The sequence below is a fragment of the Coffea arabica genome, chromosome 10c (assembly GCF_036785885.1).
Source record: "Coffea arabica cultivar ET-39 chromosome 10c, Coffea Arabica ET-39 HiFi, whole genome shotgun sequence".
In the NCBI taxonomy this organism is placed as follows: Eukaryota; Viridiplantae; Streptophyta; class Magnoliopsida; order Gentianales; family Rubiaceae; genus Coffea; species Coffea arabica.
In genome coordinates, this window is record NC_092329.1 from 17,170,393 (window position 1) to 17,195,723 (window position 25,331).

General features: G+C 36.0%; 1 protein-coding gene across 1 annotated transcript; it reads right to left on the reverse strand.

Annotated features, from left to right (window-relative positions):
- Nucleotides 1-4,824: 4,824 nt before the first annotated feature.
- Nucleotides 4,825-5,394, reverse strand: LOC140015834 (uncharacterized). The gene has a single exon (XM_072068658.1). It carries the CDS (start codon nt 5,392-5,394, stop codon nt 4,825-4,827), a length of 570 nt encoding a protein of 189 aa, XP_071924759.1.
- Nucleotides 5,395-25,331: the final 19,937 nt, after the last annotated feature.

A 25,331-nucleotide genomic window follows, 5' to 3' on the forward strand; every position in this document is an offset into this window, starting at 1 on the left:
AAACTCTAATTGTTAGAATTTTCCCCTGCATGATTTGGCATATTAATTAGGCATGAGAAGAGTAGATCTGATCAGAGAGCAATAGTATTTTTTTGCTTATTCTTCTTGATGGCTGAAAGAGGTAGCATACACTAGTAGCTCTAGAGTAAAGCAATTTTTGAGGAATGAATTATAGTCCTCATTTCTTCTGCATCCTATTTTGGTTTATTTGGGCTTATCTCTTTTGATTCTGGTCGGATTTAGATTCTTTGGATGTCCAATTTCTTAATTGATAGTTTTGATTCAGTTGTCATGAGTCCTTAACTGCAATGTACTATAACTTATTTTAGAGTTTTGATTCTACATGGTCTAAGATAGCATGTACAAGATATGCATGCAATTATACACTCTGTTATGGAATGTTTACATAATGTTGATGAATTTATACACTCTAAACAAATGAAATTCATGTAGTGGAATGCTTGAAATGGACAGAAGACGAGCCTTGGCAAATTGGAATGGAGTTTCATATAGAAGACAAAGCGTATAATTTCTACAATAAATATGGATTTACCACGAAATTTAGTGTTCCATAGGGCTACTTAAACAAAGACAAGGATGTAGTTACCACATATTGGAGCTAAAGTTGGAGCGTAACTATGTTTTGCTAAGATGACTCTCAATTGCCGGTACCATCTTGGGAGAAAGAGAACAAAACAAGTTGTATGGAGTTCGGGCGTTAAGTTCAAAATTTTAAAGGCAATGCTCTAGGCATTTGTAATTCTTCGGACAAATGTACTATTTGATTCCAAAATTGAGACCATTTCCTGCATTCTTAGAATTTAGTTGATTTTAGCAACTTTTATATCTGTATTCAAAAATTTCACAAATTATTATAATATATAAAAAAAATTGGATAGTTCCCAATTGGCAGAGGTCAATTATTATTCAGCATGTTTGCTGTAACCATACAAATTACAGAGTAAACTATGTGAATGTTGGGCAATATTGCTATTATTCACTTTCTTGCCCACTGTTTACTTTTCGAATTTTGATTAAATTAGTGAATCGTGTCATGGATAGTATAATGCTATTTCAATAAGTTGTTAGACACAGTGCATGACATGTACAACTAAACAATAACTATGTGATGTTCTATCCAGTGTTGATATGGGTCACAAACATAGTAATTGCATCACTATTATGAGAAATTACAAATAGTTACCTATGTCTTATAACTTATTGGTAAGCCATTACACCTTTGAGGAATGATTGTACTCAATGGCATACAACCTTTGCCAGTAATGATTTTCATAAGATATGTAAGGATAAGAAAGTGCCATGAGACTATGAGTCAATAATAATTGAGATGTACAAGTAATAATTGTATATAACATCTATGTCACTTAAACATACAAGCAGTTGAAATTGAGTTAATACCTATTACAAAACTAGAACACCCTCTAAAGAGATTTGGGGTAGGGATAGTTGTCAAATCAACCGTCCCTGAACGGCATAACTCTCTCTGCACAAATTGTAACTCCTCCTTAACTACTTGTACATCTTTATAACAGAGATGTGATATTTTGTTACTATTCATATGAGTCTCATATGTAATAATTGTGTCTCTGTTGTTAAGTTTTACAAGTAGTTTACATTAAGTTATACCTTGTTCAAAAAATATTATATCGTTTAGAATGGTTGTTACTGACAACTGTTGGTGTCCAAGATCCCCATCAAAGATGGCTACCAGTCCTCATCTTCCAACAAAATTTAAGAAATGCTGAGTCTAACCATATTTACAGTAGTAGAAAATATGCATAATATACAACCATGAGTCAGCATGATGAACTAGAAATTGACTCATCAATAACAATCTGATGAGAATGGAGTTCGGCCACTATGTACATGTTGGCCAAAGTTGTTGTTTGAGGCATCGGTAAATCAACTGTATAGAATTTAGAGAGAATTATAAAATTGTTACAAATTATTAAATATTATTCATATTCATATTGATTGAATTTGCAAATTGTAGAAAGTGGACAAGGAATGAATGTAACATTGTCTGAACTGATTGTAAGATAATGTCAACTATTTGTATCAGTAGATATAGCTACTAAATTTATCACACTTATATTGTGAATTTGGACAAGTAATTAATAAGGAGTTACAACTTGTTTAGGTAATGTTACAATGATTAGAAACAATTTATTTCATTTTAACAAAAAAAATTTTCCACTCAGTTTATGTTCAGTAATTTTTGATGTTGTAGGAATAACATCAAAAATTACTGTTTTCATCTCTTTACTACTACCTTTCATATCTACCATTATAATTTACACAAGAAAGAACTAAAAGTGACTTAATAGGGTCACGTCAAAAGACAAACTGATTAACATAGTCTAAAGCTCTGATACCATGAAAACTAAAAAAAGTGAGAGAAAATACTCTTATTCATATTTTTGGACTACACAATGTACAAATATATATATACACAAGTGTAACTTAATTTAGATCCTAAAATCATGCTAGTCTAAATCAATCTATTATCTAATTAATATTTGATACTATAATAAAACAAATCAAATCTAATCTTTCCTAATATTTACAATATCAAATCTTTCTATAATTACATATCTTCAACACTGTCAAATAATATCCCAAACTCCCATGCAATGAAATCGAAACATTTTTTTAACTCAAGGTACAAAGAGAAAGTCTAAAAAGAAGGTTTTTCGGCTAACAATTAGGGTATCAAACGAAGAAAGAGGGTTAAAGGCTCACCTTGACTCACTAAAGGTAGATAAAATAAAGGTAGGTTTTTAAGCAAGTCAAAAAATGCTTCAATCCTAGGTGTCCTCATCATTTTAATGCATCAAATTCATTAAAATGTGGTCTTGACATGCATAACCAAACAAGTTCTAGAATGACAAACCATGTGCAATAACTACTAAACAAACGAAAAAAATAAGCCCACAAATCTCACAAGTGGTCAAAATTATATCAAGTTCAGCATATTCATCAATTAATTCATCATCAAGAAAAGTAGAAAACCCCATGGCATGAACTTACTAATCATACTCGTATCTCAATTGCATTCATCATTGTTTAAGACAAAGAACTACTAAAGAAAAGAAAATGTAAAATGAACAACTAAAAACATAGCTAACCCTTCCCTACATCGAAACCTTACATTGTCTCCAATGTAAGCAATAAAGAATAAGAATAGAAGTAATGGGGCAACGACACTTCCCTGAACACGGAAGAAGGTAAAAATGGACTAAAGCTCGGGAGGAAAGAGTGGCGAAGAAATAGCAGCGGCAGCGGCAAAGGTGGCGTCGGCGTGTGGATGTGTGGCAATGTTGGGCGGTGCAGCAGGATGGACGTGAGCGGTGGTCGACGTGCGACAACGGCGCACTCGGGATTGCGATGAGGGGCTCGATCGGCATGCGTGTGAAGGCTGACGGCGTACGACGCAGGTGAAGGCAGCAGCAGGGAAAAGGGAGAAAAGAAAGAAGAAGAAAGAAAAAAGAAGGAAGAAGAAAAAGTATGGCAACTTTTTTTTTAAAATAAGAGAGGGCAATTTTGTCCTTTCACCCTTTTTCTTTTTTTTTGAACCCCCGTGTTAGGCATGAGCACGCCTAACTGCTTTCGAATTTTCTGACCAACCGTTCGAAATTAAGATCCTTAAGTGCGACCACCTGGCGTGGGCACACCTAACTACTAGAGAGTCTTCTGACCAATATTTAAAAATTGAGTTCCTTAAGCGTAACCACCCGGCGTGGATACGCCTAACTAATGTAGAGTTTTTGCCCGCAGACGTGAATTGCCCTTCCTTAAATGTGACCACTTAGTGTGGGCACGCCTAACTACTGGGTAGTCTTTTGTCCGTCAAATTAAAACTTTCTTTCTTAGGCGTAACCACTTGGTGTGGGCACGTCTAACTGTCAGCTCCCTACCACAACAATAACAAACCACTAAATGCAACTAACACTTAACAAAAACTCCAGAAATATAAGAAAACTAAAACAAAGAGTCTTGGATTGCCTTCCAAACAGTGCCTTTCTTTAATGTCTTTGGCTAGACGTTAAATACCACTCCTTAATCTGGATATAATTCAAATTTTCTTGCAATTGGTGGTATTCCTCCGGGGTCTAGATAGCCATTGAGTGCAACCATCTTTCTTAATTTTCTACTCATTTTCATCTCATAAGTTGTTTTCATTCCATGATACTTGTTCGCAACAATTTTGAATTTGCTCCTACAATCAAACTCAGAAAATTCTTGCATAGAGAAATTAGTAGCATGAATAGCAAACACAAAATGAGAGTTAACAGAATGTTTCATTGTATCAAAAATATTAAAATGGACTATTTCTCCGTCAATTCCATTGTGAGAGCACCCTTACTAACATCAATCTTAGTTTGGGCAGTACTCAAGAATGGCCTTCCTAATATAATGGGTGATGGATTTGGAGCACTTCTATCATCCATGCAAAGCACATAAAAATCAACAGGAAAAATTAATCCATTTGCTTACACTAAACATCCTCAACTACTCCATTTGGATAACCAAATGTACGATCAGCCAATTGAATTATTGTCCCTGTTTCTTTCTTTTTTTGTCAAATGTCAACTGTATATATATGTAATAAGTTACGGTTATATCTGCACAACAGATTTACAAAAGACTAACAACTGCCAGGAAGTCATTATGGGCCTCTCTATTAAGCCACACAAGGAAGGATTGCTTCCACCTAGTTTCTTGAATCAAGTTAATAGCTAACTTAGCTAAACCATGGCTACACATGTTCATTTCTCTCCTAATGTGAAAGAAAGTGCATTTCTAACAGGACTGACTTAGCTGTCTGATGTCTTTAATTAGCATGTCCATTGAGGTTAGGCCTTGACATCCTGTATTGAGTCTATTCACAACAGCTTTGCAGTCAGAAAGAATCAATAAGGATGCCATGTTTTCCTCTATAGCCTTGCCCAAGGCTGTTCGAATGGCTATAGCCTCCATTTCTGCAGTATCTTTAGCTCCAGGATGTGGGATGGACAATGTTACAAGAATCCTGCCATTGTTAGCTTTAGTAATAATCCCAACTCCTGCTTTAGCTTTGCCTTGGTTCATTCCAGCATCCGTGTACATTATATTGCTATGTTGTTCCATCAGTCCAACTAGCATTCGATGTTTGTTTTCTGGCTGAGAATTCTCTTCATTGGCCATCTTAACATCTCTTATAGCCTCATCATATTCCATCCATTCCTCCACAGCTTTTTTGGATACTTGGTGCCCCTCCTTCAATTCCTGGTTAAAACACCACTCATTCCTTGCCTTCCAGATTTGCCAGAGGAAGTTAGTTGTGATTTCAATGTGTTTAATCCCATCATTCCTTGATCTAGCTTCCTGCATCTGTTCCCACCATTTCCAAAAGTTCCAATTATGATCTCTGATGTCGTCCCATGAAATAGGAAAAGCTGTCCATGCCCGCTCTCTAGCCTTGCACTTAAGCAAGGCTTGTTTAATTGTTTCTTGTTCTTCCCCACAGCACTTGCATAGTAGATCCCCCTTGCCAGTCCTTCTAAAAATTTCCTCGTTAGTTGGGAGGATGCAATGGAGACATTTCCACAAGAAGTGTTTGATTTTATGTTTGATGTTCAGTCCCCACAATTGATTCCATACCTTGGACCTTTCTTTGTTTATGCTGGAGTTTACTTGTGGTCTATTCATCTCTGTCAACTCCTTGATTTTGTCTTTAGCCCTCGCATACCCAGATTTAGTGGAGTAGAACCCATTTGCAGTTTATCTCCATTTGTATCTGTCTTTTTTTTTTTTTAAATAAGTTTTGAGGGAATAACATAATTGCCTCTGCTTCCTCCTTTGAGAACAAAGCTGTGATGAGGTCCTTGTTCCATTGATTCCCCTTGATCAAATTGCAGACCTTGGTCATATGACCTCCAACTGGTTTTGGAAAAGTGACTTTTCCAATCTTTAAGCATTCTACCCATCTATTGTCCTAGATATCCACTGTTGCACCATCCCCCACTTGCTTCCAAACCCCACTTTCTAGCAACTCTAATGAGCTATGCAAGCTTTGCCATATCCAAGAAGCTCCCGCCTTTACTTTGGACTCAAAAATGTTAGATTTAGGAAAATATTTGCTTTTCATTACTTTGCTCACCAACAAGTTGGGACAAATGAGAAGCCTCCATGCTTGTTTGGCTAACAATGCTTCATTAAAGCAGAGTAAATCCCTAAACCCAAGTCCCCCATTCTTTTTCCTTTCCGCTATATCAGTCCATTTCTTCCAGTGCATTCTTTTTTCCCCCTGGTCATTTCCCTACCAGAATCTAGCCATCATCCCCTTAACTCTTTGCAGAGGCTCTTTGATAGTCTAAATATTGACATAGCATAAGAGGGGAGTGCAAGAGCAACCGATTTGAGTAGCACATCTTTCCTTGTATTACTCAGTAGTTTACCTTTCCAGTTCTGAATCCTTGACATCATATTTTCTTTAATGAACCTAAACACACTATTTTTGGACCTTCCAACAACTAATGGTATGCCCAAGTATTTCCCTTGCGAAACCTGTTGGATTTCTCCTAGTTTCTGCAGCACCTCAGTCTTTTCTCTCTCACTTGAATTTTTGCTGAAGAAGACAGCTGATTTGTTGATGTTAACTTGTTGTCCAGAAGCTTTTCCATAACTTGTTTTCTTTGTGTCCTGCTTCATTACTATTAGCTTTACAGAAGATTAGAGAACCATCAACAAAGAATAAATGAGAAACATAGGGGCCCTGCCATGAAATTTTAACTCCTGTAATTTGATTGTTTCTGATAGCATTATTTAGGAGGTTAGAAAGGCCTTCAGCACAGAACAGAAGGTAAGGGGAAAGGGGATCCTCTTGTCTAATCCTTCTAGATGGTCTTACATATCCACGTTTAACACCATTAACATTGAAGGAATAAGACACAGAGGAAAGATAGCCATGAATCCATCTAATCCATAGAGGGGGCAAATCCCATTTTACAGAGGATAGCATAAAGAAATTTTCATTCGACTCTATCATAGACTTTAGACAAATCAAGTTTTATAGCCATGTACCCATCCCTCCCCTCTCTTTTTGATTTCAGCCAATGCATGTACTCATGAGCAACCATAACATTGTCTAGAATTTGCCTATTATGAACAAAAGCTGTTTGGGAATAACTAATGCAGGAGCTAAGGAGGGGTTTGAGCCTATTCACAAGAATCTTGGAAATGATTTTGTATAAAATATTACATAACCTGATGGGCCTAAAATGAGCAAGGTTCAGGGGGTTGTCTATTTTAGGAATGAGGGTAACCAGGGTCTCATTAATAGCTTTTGAAAGAAATCCAGTATAAAAGAAGCTTTGAATAGTGTCCATTACATCTATTTTAATGATATTCTAGAACCTTTGGAAGAAAATAGGGGACATACCGTCTAGGTTGGGAGATTTGTTTGGATGCATGGAGAAAACTATAATTTTGACTTCCTTCTCGGTTACAGGTCTGGTAAGCTGTAAATTCATCTGCTCGGTGATAGTCCTAGGAATACCATTTAGAATCTCCTCAAAATTTGAAGGCTGTGAAAATGTGAAGAGTTGGTCGTAGAATTGAGTAATTTTCACCCCTATTTCATCATTGGTTGTACAACACCCTCCCTGATCCTTCTCAAGTCTGGATATTCTGTTCCTTTTCCTTCTGTTACCCACACAAGCATGGAAATATGCCCTATTCTTGCCACCACTTTGAAGCCATTTGTTTCTTGCTCTTTGGCTCTAAAAAAGTTCCTCTTGCTTATAGGCATCAAACAGTTGCTTCCTGAGTTAATTGAGGGATTCTTTCCTATTAGCCCCATCCCTAGTCCTTGCTGCTTGCATCTCCTCTTTGATCCTTTTAATTTCATTCTAGCTGTTCAGATTCAACGTTTTGCCCCAAGCCGAAAGGGCCATTCTACATTGATTAATCTTCCTACTGATTCTAAAGCCTCTAGACCCCACTTGATATTTACCCCATGCCTTTGGGATGACATTGTGATCAGACGCTTCATTCTCAATATGTATCACCCTAGCGTCTTTGAACTTTTCACACCATTCTACACTTGCAGAAACTCTGTCCAATCTCTGTTTTATCTCGCCCTCCTCTTCACATAGGTTACTCCAAGTCCACGGGAGGCCTTCAAAACCAATATCCAGCAGCTTATTTTTGTTGATGAAATTTTTGAAATCAGTGAAAGTCCAGTTGGGCGGAGTTCTACATCCCCATTTCACTTTGTTAGAAGTAATGTCATTAAAGTTCCCAATTACAACTTTATTATTACCCCAGATTTTGTTCCTACTACATAAAATATCCCACTAATTTTTCCTGATTTTATCGCTAGTACTAGCATAAATAAAGATGCCCACCAATTTCCAGTTTCATTATCCCTGTTTCTTTCAAATGTCCTAAATTTAGAAAATCATAAATTGATTTAGACATCACATTAATAGAAACCCCTAAATCTAGCATGGCATTTTTAATCTTAGAATATCCAATCTTATAGGGGATAGTAAACATACCTAGATCCCCACATTTTGGCAGTAGCTACCTTTGCAGTACGGCCGACATGTTCTCCCCTACCACAACTCATTTATCTGCCCTCAGCTTCCTTTTGTTAACACACAAGTCCTTCAAGAACTTTGCATACTTGGACACCTGTTTAATCGCGTCCAATAGAGGGATGTTTACTTGCACTTTACGGAACACGTCCAGGATTTCTTTTTCCTTCTCTGCCTTCTTTGTTTTTTCCAACTTGCAAGGAAAATGAGCTAGATTAGGTTTAATAGGAATTAGAGGAGTAAATGTTAACTTAGGGCCTTTACGAATGCGCCCTTCTTCTTTAATCTCCTTTTCTATCTCCTCCTCGTTTTTGCTTTTTGGATTCGTTAACTTAAGCCTCTCCACTTCCTTGCCATTTCTCAATGTCATGGCACTTATATTCTTGGGATTTGCCTCGGGTTGCGATGGCAATTTTTAAAAAATATGAGATTCCAGGCGATTAATTGCAGTTGCCCTGTGACTTATTTGAATCTCCAAATTTTTCATGCCCGATCTAGTTTTCAACATGCCCGCTTTAGTTTTCATTTGAAATTGAGCAGTACTTGTGGCCAGATTCTTGACAATGTCTTCCAAAGAGTCTCCTGAATCTGCAAATGAAAGTTGAGACTTTGCTTGTCATGGTTGCTGAAATTCTGGAGGATGATTCACAAATGAATTCTGCGGCTTGTTCCCGTAACTGAAGTTGGGATGGGCTCTTCAATCAAGATTGTACATGTTTGAATACAGGTCATATTGCCTACGAGGCGCGGGCATGCCTCTAGCCATATTTACTTATTCAGCTCCATCTTCTTGCAAAATGGGACATGCATCTGTGGAGTGGCCCACGTTTGTACAAATTCCACAGGCTTTCGCTCGCTGCGCATTCCCCACAGCTAGTTGCCTGACAAAAGACATCAACTCTGACAGTTGCTGCTGAATAGATGACGTCTCTACCTTGTTGACCCTGCGGGTACGGTTACTTTCACAGAAGCCAAATTGCTAAGAATTCTCTGCCATTACTTCAATAAGTTCCCATGCTTCTCTTGGTGTTTTATTCACTAGTGCTTCTCCACTCGCAGTATTAATAATACTTCTGTCAGATGATTGCATCCCCTCATAGAAGTACAGGATCAATAGTTATTCACTAATTTAATGTTGAGAACATCTAGTGCACAACTTATTGAATCTTTCCCAATAGTCATATAAAGACTCCCCGGGGTACTGTTTGATGCTGCATATCTCTTTCCTCAGACTTGCTGCCCGAGATACAGAGAAGAATTTTTCTGAAAATTTCTCTTTCAACTATGCCCATGTTGTGATACTATCTACGGGTAGGTAATATAGCCAATCTTTCGCTGCATCCTTCAAAGAGAAAGGGAATGCTTTAAGTTTAATTTGCTCTTCAATAATCCCAAGAGAGTTCATGCTAGAATATACCATTTCGAACTCTTGGATGTGTTTATGGGGTTCGTCACTAGAGAGACCATGGAACGAGGGTAAGAGGTGAATTAATCCTGATTTTAACTCAAAGGAAGTATTCTCAGCCAGAGTTGGGAATGTAATGCACAAAGGCTGGTGGGTCAACTCCGAGGCAACCAGCTCCCTTAGTGTTTGGTTGTTGGCCATGCTAATTTCGTCTTCTTCAGAATCGTATACAGTAAATGACTGTCCCTCTTTGCGTCTCTTGGTCTCTTGTTTTCGCCCACATGCTGTCTTCTCAACCTCAAGGTCGTATATCAATTCACCTGTGCGAAAAGAACGAGACATAAACTAGCAAAAATATCATAAATAAAATGAACTCAAAAAGAGACAAATAATTCAAGCACCAGTCCTCGACAACGGCGCCAAAGATTGACAAGTGTCGAGTCTGTGCAATAATAATAAAAAAACCTAACTACCACAAAAAACAGTCAATAATCAATTCCAGGTACTGGAACGGGGATTCTGGATATGCAATGGGTTACTTGATTCATCATGACTCTGAAGTATTTGCTTAATCCGATATACCAGAATTGATGAACTGACAAATTACTAACTAGTAGACAGTGGCAAGTAGGGTCGTCTCCTCAAGGACTGGAAAAAAGTTCATCTTTTTTTAAGTCAAGACCAACGGGGGGGTTTGAGGATTAAATGCTAACGAATTGCTAACTAAATAAATTAACTGTGAAAAATAATTAATTGAGAGAAATAATTGGAAAAACTCTAGCCAATGGTACACTTTAGAAATGGTTCTTGCAACTGATCATTGATTCAATATAATCCTAACATTCATTAAAGTAGATTTTTAACTACCGATACGATCTGACAGTCAATCTCTCCTTATTGTTTCGATAGTCAAGGAATGACAATTGACTATTTTCCTAATTTAGGAATAACCCTAAGTACGACCATAGGATATAATTCCTCAATTGCATTAGAAACTAGAGAAACTCTAGTTTAATCAATAAACATGCTACGAGAGTTTACTTAAACTAGATTGTATGTTTCCCTGACATAAATCCAATTATGTCAGTTGCTACTGGGACAAAGGTAATCGAACAATTCCGGATTCAACTACCCCCAATTATCAAATAGACTATGTGAATAATTAAATATTGCACATCTATTCAATCATACACAATAGCCACAACCATTAAAAACAAAAAACATACAAATACCAATAAATAAGGGAAACAATTAAAATAATTTCCCATTGACTAGAATTATGAATTAATTCTCCATAATTGGAGAATTGGCCATGCGAAAAAGTGTCTTCAGAAGCTTACAATTGTTGTCTTACAAATTCGGTCCAAGAAAGAAAAGTAAAAGACAAAAATAAAGACTAAAGCAATTGTCCTCTCGTGTCCTCCCCAAAAGTCGGCCAAAGGAGAGAAAAAATAAAGACCAAGTACCATCCCTCACATTTCTAGCCACCCAAAAAATGGAAGCAGATTGTCTGACGATTTCTTTCCTATTTTGACTCCTAATTGATTGGTATTCTAATATCAATCAACTTCTTAGAATAAAACCCCATTACAAGTCAACTTTCTCAACTTTCCTTTTTCTTGGGAGTGGACCACTAGCTTCCTAATTTGAAGCCAACTACTTGATATATTTTTGGAAGCCTCGCACGTGCAATAAATCCCGAGAATCCAGACTTGAAAGCTGGAATTAGGTGTGCCAGCGCCTAACTGTCAGAAAGTTTTGTGGAATTGATTTTCAGCACCTTTTCTTCACCAATTTCTGCAATTAACACTAAGCACAAAATCTAAGTAGAATCTACCAAATAGTGCAATATTTAGTCCAAACAACTATGGAATATTAGTGAAATAACCCACTAAAACGCACCCCATCAGCAACTCAAGGTGTTGGCCCAACGCTTCCCTCACTAGCGGAGCTGTGACCATCACCATTGTCTCCAGGAGGAGAACGGGGCGGAGGAACGGTGCTTAAATGATCCTCTATTCGTCGCATCCTAACATTTTAAGAATCTAGGCGAGCATTGATGCTATCATGTCGCTCAATGACTTGGGTCTGATGGCAGTCTAGAATATTGAAGAGGCACTGCCAGTTGGAGAGCTGTGGAGGTGGAAGAGGTGGCGGCAGCGGTGGGGTAAAAGTAGATGGCCCGGCAGAAGTAAAGGGACCTGCAGAAGTAGAAGGACTGGCCCCTCCTTGCTCGGTGTAGCCAGGTTATCTTGATCGATCTCCCCTTGGGCGAGGTAAAGTAAGGACCCGAATTTTAATTTTACTTACTTTTATTTCATTTTATTGGCTTATTTAATTATTTATTCACCCGTTTACTCCGAATAATTTATTTCATCCATTTTAAATCCATTTACATGGAACAATGTCTCATTTATATTTTTAAAACGTTTCGTTAGCGAATTTAATTTTTTTACAGCTCGTTTAGCGAGAAATAGTGAATGCACTTTTTTCGAGGCAAATTCGATCCGAGAACACATTAATCTTGGAGAACTAAGAATAATTAATGGTAGACTAAAAAAAGTTAATTAAGGAATTGGATGTGAGTGAGTTAAGCTCAATTAGGAGTACTAATTGCTCACTAATTAGTTGTTGACTTTTGGGCACTAAGAACACCTTTATGTCAATCCTTCTTACACCCATCAAATCACCCAATTACTGTGACAACCCCACCGTACTCAGAGGCATATCAAAGGGTTTAGCGGATCGCCTGCCTAACTCGCGTCAGGATTTGATTCCAAAAATGATAAAATAAATTTCAAGCTAAAAGAAAGTTCTATATACACCATTACATCTTCAAAAGTTAAGTAAACTATAACATCAAGATACACATACTGCTAGTACCAAAAAGTAAACCCTAAAAAAGTTACTAACTATAACCATCACAACAAATATATATATCTTACTAGTTAACTTATAACAAGTACTAGGGCAAAATCACTTATTCTATAAACCAAAAGTCTATACACCTTTCCGAACTTTCCCCGCGTTGGCCCCTACTAAGGAAAACAAATGGAATGGAGTAAGTTATATGCTTAGTGAATAATCGGGGATAAAACCGTAAAATCACATCCAAATAAACATGTAACCAAGATATTTCACATCAATAGATAGAAATGTAATACCATAATAGTAGGATACGGGTGGTTTCAAAACCAGTTCAATTCCCCGAACTTGATCATCTGTTGACACTCCGTCAACCAAAATACCCATAGACCATAGACTCCACTTAAATTTTCCCGTTCACCTTATCCACCCCCCGCTGGCCAGTCAACAGCACATAGCAGCTCGAACGAAACAAAATAACTTAGTTTTAATCAAAATTTTAACAAAGAACGAAATCCCAAGATTAGCGTGGAACTAATTTCGACCAAACCCCGACTGACTCGAATAGTTCGTCTATCCTTGGAACCGGGTTGGAACCAAATCTTGAGATATCCAATCTCTCAATAGATGATATCCCTCAACAAAGTACTCACCCCAACAGTACACAGCACAAGGGGTTCAACTCAAGTCATGTAATCACCCCAACAGCACACAGCAAAAGGGTGACACTCAACACAAGGCATGTATTCTCACATATTAAATCAAGAACAAAGGATGAGTTTAGATCAGTGAGATAAAGTACACTCTCGCCTAAATACCCATTTAACATATACAAGGCACTTCGACAATTAGGCCTGTCAATCGGGCCTAATGAGTCGAGATTTGATGAGTTCAAGTTCAGCTCATTTAATTTGAAACATTTTCGAGTTTCGGGTTATGAGTTTCGGGTTCGTAAATGTGAAACTCATACTCAACTCACATAATATTTGGGTTGTGAGCCTTAATCGGACTTAGCTCAATCTCACTTATTACTCCTTAATTTTCTTAATATAATTACTATAACTATTAAGTTGTAAAACTAATTTAACATTTACAAGACTATAATATTAAAACTAAACATGAACAAATAATAGTTCTTAAAAAGTATATAAATCAAAAATTTTTTCAACAATATTTATATTTAATCCATTTAAAATGCATGAAAAATAGTAATAAAACATGCGATCATAAGCCAATACATCTTTAAAAGTTGAAACTTTTTTTTTATAATCTTGTGATTTAAATCCAAATATGCTTGATGATTTTTGTGTTTGTAGACCAAAAAAAAATCAACCAATAATATGCTAATACAAAAATTTACTCAACCAATAAGAAAAATTAGAGATTTAGTTATGCATTACTAATATTGGCTCTCAAGAAAGCTCATGAAAAAGTCTTTAGATGTATTTTTGTGTTTTTTAATTTATATATATATTTAGTATTTAGTAAAAATATATTTGGATATATAATTATACATAATATCAAAATATAAATATTATATATATATGTAATTAAAGGGTCGGGCCTATATCGGATTTGAGCCTAATAAGGCCCAAGCTCGGCTCACATTTAATTCGGGCCTAATTTTTAGGTTCAAACTCAGACCGGCTCACTAAATGATCGGGCTCATCGGATTTTCTGTCGGGCCGAACGAGCTGAGCTTGGACTGGCCCAACCCCATTGACAGTCCTATCGACAATTTATCATATAAACCAATCTAATTACTCACTCAAAATAGTTAGCGCGCAAATTAAGGTACTTTATACGGGTCCACCGACTCCGTCCGGTTCGTCACTACATGTGATAGAAGATTATACTCAACTATTAGTCAACCGACTATCACAAATCGAAGTAAGGACTAAAATGGCCAAGACGGCAAAAACGGCAAAGAAATGTATGCGCGCGTGCACGGAAATGAAAACGGTATAAAAATGAGTTACACGGTTTTGACCATAACCAGAGATCTGGTTATCCGATCAAGGTGTACTAGGTAGCGTCTCGAAACTAAGACAAAGAATTACAACTTTCATGAGTACAATTCAACCCAATTTTTAGTGGATCTAGGCCAAATTTACAGATTACAGAACTCGAACTCCAAATGCTAGTTTATATCTCTAGTGAAAATTTGGGCGGCATGTCCCTTGTGTTTACCTATTTTTCAACCATTTATGGCTTCATTATTTTCCTCAAATCAGTCCCAAGGTTTCATATAGGCAATGTTACGACAATAGCCCTTCAACTAGGCTTAAAATAATCCAATTATAACACAAATCTAAACAAGGCATTCGAAAATCAAGTTTAAAGGCAAATAGCTAAATGGTAGATTTGACGTCTTTTGGTGTTTCGGTTACAACTGAAGTCACGTTTCTTGGATTGGTGTAAAATTTATATTGTTTCGAAGCTAAGACAGAGAACTACAAATCATATGAAAACATCAACAGCCAATTTGTCCATTTTCAAGGTCAAAATGTGACATCTCAGAGGAAAACAAAAACTGTCCGCAACACTGTACATCTTCCCAAAATTTCTGCACACAAGCCTTCCAAGCACCAAAAGGTAAATTTAATCGGTTTGGTTCAGTTGATTTCAGTTCAACAAGGAAGAATCAAGGTTGGAGTTGAAGTTGTTTTACTCTCTTTTCCCTCTCTTATTTTCGGCCAAAATGGAAGAAAAATGGAAGAGAATGGAGCCAAGAAGAAAGATAAGAAGGAAGGAAACTCATTTGATCAAAGTTCCATGGATTGCCAACAAGTGTCAACTCAACATGGCTACTTATTTTTTTCTTTAGTACAAAATTTTGGCTGCTTTAGAAGATATTTTAGGGCTGATTTTGCTCAATTAATAACAAGGAGATTAAGTTAATAAAGTAGTGTTCAAGTAGTGCACTCAATCGGTAACGAACAGTACACATCGGTTCAACCCGATTTTCCTTGTTTCGCACGTACAAGGGTTTTAACTTATAATTCCCTAACTTATTATTATTACTTCTAATCACACATATTTCTTATCTAAAACTCACTCTTACTCAACAAATTTAGTACACATACTTCACCAAGTGATCACACCACAAAAATGCACCAAAGACACACCAAAAACCCTAATATGCACAAAAACCCTAACTACTACCCTTCATTTAGAAAAATCATAACTTGAGTTATAACTATCAAAAATTCATACAACTTAGCCTGTTAAAATCTATACTTCAAATACTAATTATCTTTAGAAGACACCTTAAAGAGATTCAACTCATAAGTTGGTCCAAATTGAGCCATAAGCTATTAAAACTTTCCTATGTTTACTTGTGCAGGGCAGAATTTTCAGTCAAATTTGCCAATTTTTAGAATTTATAGAGATTGAATCAAACTCTAAATTTTACACCGTAGGAAGCTCTATGAGTTTAGTTTCAAACGCAACAAATGGAACTCAATTCCGACTTTCTTATACGAAGTTATAGCCAATTTCCCAAAGCTACGTAGAGCCTCCCGCGAAAATTTTTTTATATTTTCTAACAACTTGAGAATATGAAACTTTTCTTAACAAAATTCACTCTCTTGGCTCAAATTCAACCATTAAAGCAACCTTGAATGGCAGGTAAGTGAGTTTACATAAGGATTATAAAGACAAGTAAATTTTTGGGGTCTCACACTCTCTCCCCCTTAAAAGAATTTCGTCCTCGAAATTCTAACATTTGCTCGCACAAAACTTGATGCTATAGAATTTTCATCAAACTCTCAAGTGATTTTCTCTTACTCATAGTACTACCACAAGCTTAACTAGAGAGAAAATCTTACCACGTAAAGGCTACGCTAATATGCTAATAATCGAACTACCTTTATTCATTATTAACCACAAATAGAGCGAGAATTCTTGTTCAAATCCTTTTTCTCAAAATCTCCATACCTAATTCCAAAACTCTCAATCTCGGCACAATAATAATCAAAATCAAGTTCCTATGCGGTATCGTAGAAGGGTAGAAAATAGAAAATAAATAGTCAAACAAGAGTTAAAATGAATTCAAAAGAAATACATGTGTAACCATAATCAACACGGGTATGAGAGAAACGAAACAAGCTACAATACTAGTGTCGTAACGTTCACGACGTCCACAACTAGCCATCATCCATAGAAACCCTATCCAGACATGCATGAAATCAGTCCATGACAAAACTCATTGATCCACTCTCCTTGATCAATTCAATCTCAAGTCCAATATTAGAATCTTTCATGCCTTGACGTTTATCATCCAAATATATTTTAAATTCAATCGAGATATATACCTTATTCTAGTGCTCTCCACTATTGGTACTCGGGTACAAAAATTTGAAACTAGGAAAATTCACATCTCAGGCCATACGCTCTCAAGTGAAAAGCATCCAAGTTTAAGATTCCTACCTGACATATATATCTAGCTTTCTCAAGTATCATGATAAAGATTTTACTCCTATAACCTTCATGATTCACAACTTACGCTCATGAAAAGCACTAAATCTTTTATACTTATTCATATAATTGGGATCAGATCACCACTTGGGTTAAGCTCACCTCGCGCAGAGACCACGCGAAATAATTTTGATACCACCTGTGACGACCCCACCGTACCCAGAGGTGTACCAAAGGGCTTAGCGGATCGCCTGCCTAGCTCGCGCCAGGACTCGATTCCAAAAACGATAAAATAAATTTCACGCTAAAAGAAAGTTCTATATACACTATTACATCTTCAAAAGTTATATAAACTATTATATCAAGGCACACATACCACTAGTACCAGAAAGTAAATCCTAGAGAAGCTACTAACTATAACCATCACAACAAATATATATATCTTACTAGTCAACTTATAACAAGTACTAGGGCAAAATCACTTATTCTATAAACTAAAAGTCTATACACCTTCCCAAACTTTCCCCGCGTCGGCCCCTGCTAAGGAAAACAAATAGAATGGGGTAAGTTATATGCTTAGTGAATAATCGAGGGTAAAATCATAAAATCACATCCAAATAAACATGTAACCAAGATATTTCATATCAATAGATAGAAATGTAACATCACAATGGCAGGATACGAGTGGCTTCAAAACCAGTTCAATTCTCCGAGCTTAACCACCTGTTGACACTCCGTTAACCAAAATACTCATAGACCGTAGACTCTACTTAACTTTCCCCGTTTACCTTATCAACCCCCACTGGCCAGTCAATAGCACATAGCAGCTCGAGCGAAACAAAATAACTTAGCTTTAATCAAAGCTTTAACAAAGAACTAAATCCCAAGATTAGCATGGAACTAACTTTGACCAAGCTGCGGCTGGCTCGAATAGTTCGCCTATCCTTGGAACCGGGTTGGAACCAAACCCTGAGATATCCAATCTCTCAATAGATGATATCTCTCAACAAAGTATTCACCCTAACAAGACACAACACAAGGAGTTTAACTCAAGTCATGTAATCACCCCAACAGCACATAGCAAAAGAGTGATACTCAACACAAGGCATGTATTCTCATATATTAAATCAAGAACAAAGAATGGGTTTAGATCGAGTGAGATAAAGTACACCCTCGCCTAAGTACCCATTTAACATATACAAGGTATTTCGACAATTTATCATATAAACCAATCCAATTACTCACTAAAAATAGTTAGCGCACAAATCAAGGTACTTTATACGGGTCCACTGACTCCGTCCGATTCGTCACTGCCTGTGATAGAAGATTATACTCAACTATTAGTCAACTGACCATAAAAAATGGAAGTAAGGACTAAAATGGAGACGGCAAAAACGGCAAAGAAATGCATGTGCGCGTGCGCGAAAATGAAAACGGTATAAAAATGGGTTACACGGTTTTGACTGTAACCAGAGATCTGGTTATCCGATCAAGGTGTACTAGGCAGTGTTTCGAAGTTAAGACAAAGGGTTATAACTTTCATGAAGACAACTAAACCCAGTCTTTAGTGGATCTAGGTCGAATTTGCAGATTATAGAACTAGAACTCCAAATGCTAGTTTATACCTCTAGTGAAAATTTGGGCGGCATGCCCCTTGTGTTTACCTATTTTTCAGCCATTTATGGCTTCATTATTTTCCTCAAATCAGTCCCAAGATCACACATAGGCAATGGTACCACAATAGCCCTTCAACTAGTCTCAAAATAATCTAATTACAACACAAGTCTTAACAAGGCATCCGGAAATCAAGTTTAAAGGCAAATAGCTAAATGGTAGATTTGACGTCTTTTGGTGTTTCGGTCACAACTAAAGCTATGTTTCTCAGATTGGTGTAAAATTTATATTGTTTTGAAGCTAAGATAGAGAACTACAAATCATATGAAGACATCAATAGCCAATTTGTCCATTTTCAAGGTCAAAATGTGACATCTCAGAGGAAAACAAAAACTATCCGCAACATTGTACATTTGGCAGTCAAGGGTATTTTAATCATTTCATATGCTACAGTGCTCCGATTGAGCTGAAAGTTTACAGGCAACTATATAACATCATTTCCTACAACGTTCATGTTTTGATTTAAGCCTAATTCGGCCTCTAACATGGACATATGAAGTTGGTCAGAACATAACAAATTGGTTTCCAAATTCTGGAATTTGCACCTTACTCTAGCAATTCATATCTAACAAGTACTCTATCATCAAAACCACCAATTACTAGCTCAATAGCATCAATTAATAGGTAAATCACTATAATCAAAGCAGACAATGTAAACCCTAGCTCCATATTCCAACAAATCAATCAAAACTAACCGATTAACCGTCATAAGGCAAGATTAAGAGATTCTATCTAAACTTTAACAAGATTAAGAGGAGGAAAAGGAAAGGCAACAATGATACCTTCCAAAAGTCCCTTAAAATTGAGAAACGCACCACTATCTTCCCAAAATTTCAGCACACAAGCCTTCCAAACACCAAAAGGTAAATTTAATCAGTTTGGTTCGATTGATTTCAGTTCAACAAGAAAGAATCAAGGTCGGAGTTGAAGTTGTTTTACTCTCTTTTCCCTCTCTTATTTTCGGCCAAGATGGAAGAAAAATGGAAGAGAATGGAGCCAAGAAGAAAGATAAGAAGGAAGGAAACTCATTTAATCAAAGTTCCATGGATTGCCAACAAGTGTCAACTCAAGATGGCTACTTATTTTTTTTCTTTAGTCCAAAATTTCGGCTGCTTTAGGAGATATTTTAGGGCTGATTTTTCTCAATTAATAACAAGGAGATTAAGTTAATAAAGTGGTGTTCAAGTGGTGCACTTAATCGGTAACGAACAGTACACATCGGTTCAACCCGATTTTCCTTGTTTCGCATGTACAAGGGTTTTAACTTATAATTCCCTAACTTATTATTATTACTTCTAATCACACATATTTCTTATTTAAAACTCACTCTTACTCAAAAAATTTAGTACACACATCTCACCAAGTAATTACACTACCAAAATGCACCAAAGACATACCAAAAACCCTAATATGCACAAAAATCCTAACTACTACCCTTCATTTAGAAAAATCATAACTTGAGTTATAAATATCAAAAATTCATACAACTTAGCCTGTTAAAACCTATACTTCAAATACTAATTATCTTTAGAAGACACCTCAAAGAGATTCAACTCATAAGTTGGTCCAAATTGAGCCATAAGCTATCACAACTTTCCTATGTTTACTTGTGTAGGGCAAAATTTTTAGTCAAATTTGCCAATTTTTTAGAATTTATAGAGATTGAATCAAACTCTAAATTTTATACCGTAGGAAGCCCTATGAGTCTAGTTTCAAATGGAAGAAACAGAACACAATTCCAACCTTTCTATACGAAGTTATAGCCAATTTCCCAAAACTGCGCAGAGCCTCCTGTGAAAATTTTTTTAGATTTTCTAACAACTTGAGAATATGAAACTTTTCTTAACAAAATTCACTCTCTTGGCTCAAATTCAACTATTAAAGCAACCAAGAAACAAAGGTAAGTGATTTCACATAAGAATTATAAAGACAAGTAAATTGTCGGGGTCTCACAATTACCACCCAAAACCTTTCTTCCTCTCCTCTCCCTTGGCCGACTCCCCTCTCTCATTTCCAACAAGAAAATTTCAGCTCCTTGTCTTCCATTCTTGCTCCACAAAGACACTCCAAATTTGCTTCTTATCTTGGTTCTTCACACAAGCTTGGATGGTGACTTGAACAAGGAAGAAACTTTGGTAATTTAAGAGCTCAAACCCTAGTGTTTAGTCTTCATCTTGGCAGCAAGGTAATCATCCAAAGAAACTTCAACTTTTCCTCTCAAATCTTAGTAGTTAGTTAGTTTAGTTGTTGGACTGTTGATGAGTTCACAAGAACTTTGACATTAGGTAGTGGACTTGAGGTGGCTTTGTAGGCAGAGGCCTTGAGAATTTTGTATGTTTAATTGCTTGTTTGATGCTTATTTTGAGAAGATATGTTTTAGTTTTAGTTGGAAAGTTGGAAAAGAAAGTTAGAAGATGAAAGTTACATGCTGTCCGAATTTTAGCCTGCTGAAACCCTCATGTTAATTTCGAATTTTGATGTTATTTTGGTGCAATAATGCTTGATACATGTTGGTGATTATGTGTAGTAAATATCTCCCAAAAAACTTTTGTATTAGTTGAGTTAAAGTGGGATGAAAGTGAGGATGAATTCTGAAAAATTTTCTGATTAGGAGACCCAACCAATGTTCACGTTTTAGATCATAACTTTCTGTTTGGGAGTTGAAATCAAGTGCTATTTGTGGCATCCAAAAATAGACTCCGAGAGCTTTCCGTCGATATAAAATACGCCTCCTAACTCGTTTCCTAGGAGCCGTAGTGAACCGACAAAGATAATTGAGTAGGCGTTTGGTTCGCAACTTGTAATCGGATTCGGATTTGGAATCGGATATCCTGGGTTTGGAATGAGACCATTCATTCCAATACATCTGTTTGGTTCAAATATCTGGAATGGATATCATTACTATACTTGATGTTTGGTTCGTTGGTTCTTTCGGAATGGAATATAATAAATTTCCAATTTTAACCCTGCTTGTAAAATTGAAAATAGACTTTGTCTTAAGGTTTCAAAAGAAAAAATACATAAACCTTGTTAATAATCTTGTCATATAATTATAAGTTATCATGAGCATAATAATGTAACATATCAATAATTACTTAGAAATAATCATATGACATAAATAATATTTTGTCATTTCATTTTATCAAAAGTAGAAGATATTACATAGAATCCAAATAAAAAATCAACATGTTTATGGCATAACCCAAAAGATCGTGAACAGAGTCACTTCCAAGATAGACAAAAAGTTTCCATCGAGTTTATCACCATGTTCACTAGCCATACTTTTCCAAACATTCATAATAAGGAGCCATACTTCAGAAATTAGATGAAAGATAGAAGAGATTAATGACATATTGCCTTCTCATGTCAGCAAGAAGATTAAAGAACATATCTAGCTTTGCTGCATCTGCTCCTATAATGTTTCCTGCTTTATAAACATCTCCACTTGGTAATCCAAGATTGACCAACTTAGTAGGCAAATTATTGCTTCTATTTACAGCCAACTGTTCACGTTTATCTTCATTTGCCATGACAGCTACCATAGTGGTGAAGTTAGCGGCAATGCCCTCCATGAAGGATCCAAACTGTCCCGTTAGTTGTTGAAATTGAACATCAATGGTTGGCTGTGTTGTAGTTGATTTCATCTTTTTTGATGGATTTCCTATTGTAAGTGATGCTTTCTTTTGCTTCTTTGATGAGTTTCTTGTACTCGTTGAAGCTGTTTGTGTTACTGAATTTGCTTCATCATCATCATCACCGTTATCATCATTCGTTAAGTCTACTTGAGCAGCAACCTCTTCCACTTCTTTTTCCATATTTTGGACAGCATCTGCAAAACCTTCAGCAACAACTCCAGTAGCTCTATCTCGCCCATATACTATGTCAAGATCATCCAAATATAAAAACTTATCATCCCAAAGGCCTTTTGCTTCTCTGTGCATCTAAAAAGTAGTAATCAAATAAATAAGCAGAAATTTAAATCTTCATACCATTGAAAATATAAATAATTACTAATACTAAAAATTTATAGTTAGAAGTTTTTTTACCTTACACCAATCTTCATACCATTGCCTTTCACATTGAATCTTTTTTTCAACATCATTCCATTGACAGCCACTTTCTTTACACATGTCAGTGATTGCATGATATTTAGATTTCAACCATTTTACCTTTGACTTCAAGTGTGGAGAAACTTGTTTTTCAAAAGTAGGAAGCTTGCGTAGCATTATCTTGTGTAACTCATTCATGTAGTTGTTTCTGAATCCACCATCCGTCTTCCATAAGGGATCACAAGCTAACTCTTGTAGTGCTTCAATCAATACCTTTACTTCATTATCATTCCAGAAGCACTTGTTTCTTCCTCGTCCCCGAATGCTTTCATCTTTCTCCATCCTATCATAAAATATCATTCTAAATAATTATAAGAATAAACAATAATGTCAACAAATGAACTTTAGTTTAAAAGTAAATATCAATTCACAAATTTACATATTTATTACAACAAACTTTCAAGAAATAAATTGTCAAATTATGAAGCAAAGTTCATTCAAAGTACAAGTAAATAAAAAATTTGAAATTGTACCAAATAATACACCAAAGATTGCATAATTGGCCAAATAATACCATCAAATGTAGCTCGCCAGGTGGTGAACATTTCTTCAGCTAAATTGTTTCTAAAATTGATCCAGTCATCACTTGGTGTAATAGTTGTTATATACTCCATTTCTCCATCGTTGACATCACTTTCATCCTCTTCACTGTCTGACACTTCACATGGCATTTGTTCTTGTGGATCATAGGACATGAACTTTCAAATCAAGTTATGCAATAAACAACATGCCATTATAATTCGTACTTGTGTTCGAATTGTAAAAAATGAAGGTGATGCTAGAATTTTCCATCTTCCTTTTAGTAGTCCAAAACATCTCTCTATCACATTTCTTGCTTTGGAATGCTTCATATTATAAAATTCTTCCAGTGTCTCTGGTCGACGACCATGAAATTCATTATGGTGATATCTTTGCCCTCGAAATGGGGCAAGAAATCCCTTTGCATTGCAATATCCAACATCCACCAAGTAATAACAACCTTCAAGATTAAATCGTATAGAAATTAATAAAATTTTTCTTGAAGATAATCATATCAGGATACTGGATATTCCAATGATACATTTACCTTGTGGTACTCTAAGACAATTAGGTCTAAAGATAGCATTTCGAAGCACACAACCATCATGTGTAGAACCTTCCCAACCAGGCAAAACATATATAAATCTCATGTTTGGGGAACAAACTCCTAATACATTTGTTGTAATACTTGTTTTTCTTGTTCGATATCTTGGCTTCTGATTACTAGGTGGTGTCACTTTAATTAAAGTCCCATCTAAAGTACCAAGACAGTTCTATTATAGAACCAAACATATCAAATTAGTAACAAAATATGTCGTAAATCAAAGAAAATTTTCATTAAAATTCAAAATATTTATGTCAATTTACAATATACAGTACCTTAAAATATTTCCATCTGTCGTCTGTGCACTCATCAGTAATAGGCTCAAGATTCTCGAGTAGCAACTCATGTAATTTTAATACTGTTAGAAGACAGATTAAATTGGTGACTCACTGTTTCTCCACTTCGCAAAAATGTAAGGCCAATCGTTCTATTTTTTCATGGTGAGCCAAAGTGTACACAAACATGGCAACAATTTCTTCTGAACTCATGTTTCTTGTGGGTCTCAAACCCCCAAAATCTCTAACCATGTCACATAATATGCCGAATGTGCGTCTATCCATGCGAAGTATACTCATACAATGAATATCACTTTCTCTAGTGATTCTAAATAACCATTGCATTCTCTCTTTTTTTTTTCTTCTTTAGATTTTATTGAACCTCCCACATTGTACAAATATACCAAAGTCTCATGGTACCACATCATGAAAACCACAATGAAAGTCATAAGCATTGCAGACATAATTCAATAATTGCGCATTCGCTTTCGTCTTCTATTTGTAATAGGAAGACGTGCCATTTATCTACAATAGACAGTTACAAGACTAAATAAAATTCTATTTCAAAAAATATATAATTCTATGATATAAGTAATTGTATTGAAGAAAATTACATGTCCAAAGAGGATTATGTCCAAAGAGAATGATACATACATGGAGAGTAAATAAAAACTTGTAGAAAAATGAATTCCAACCTCATTTGTTTAATTTTTTAGAATATTGTGCTGTAGGACCTCAATATTACCTAAAAAAAGCAGGAAAATTTTGTACCTACTAGATGTAGGTGGTCAAACATCATAGCTAGTTACGAACTAGGCACACTTGAGAACAAGCACTTGATCCCATTTTATTTTAGCG

Coding starts and splice junctions, on each gene's coding strand:
- LOC140015834 (XM_072068658.1), bottom strand. CDS start 5,394: ATGCAGGAAGCTAGATCAAGGAATGATGGGATTAAACACATTGAAATC.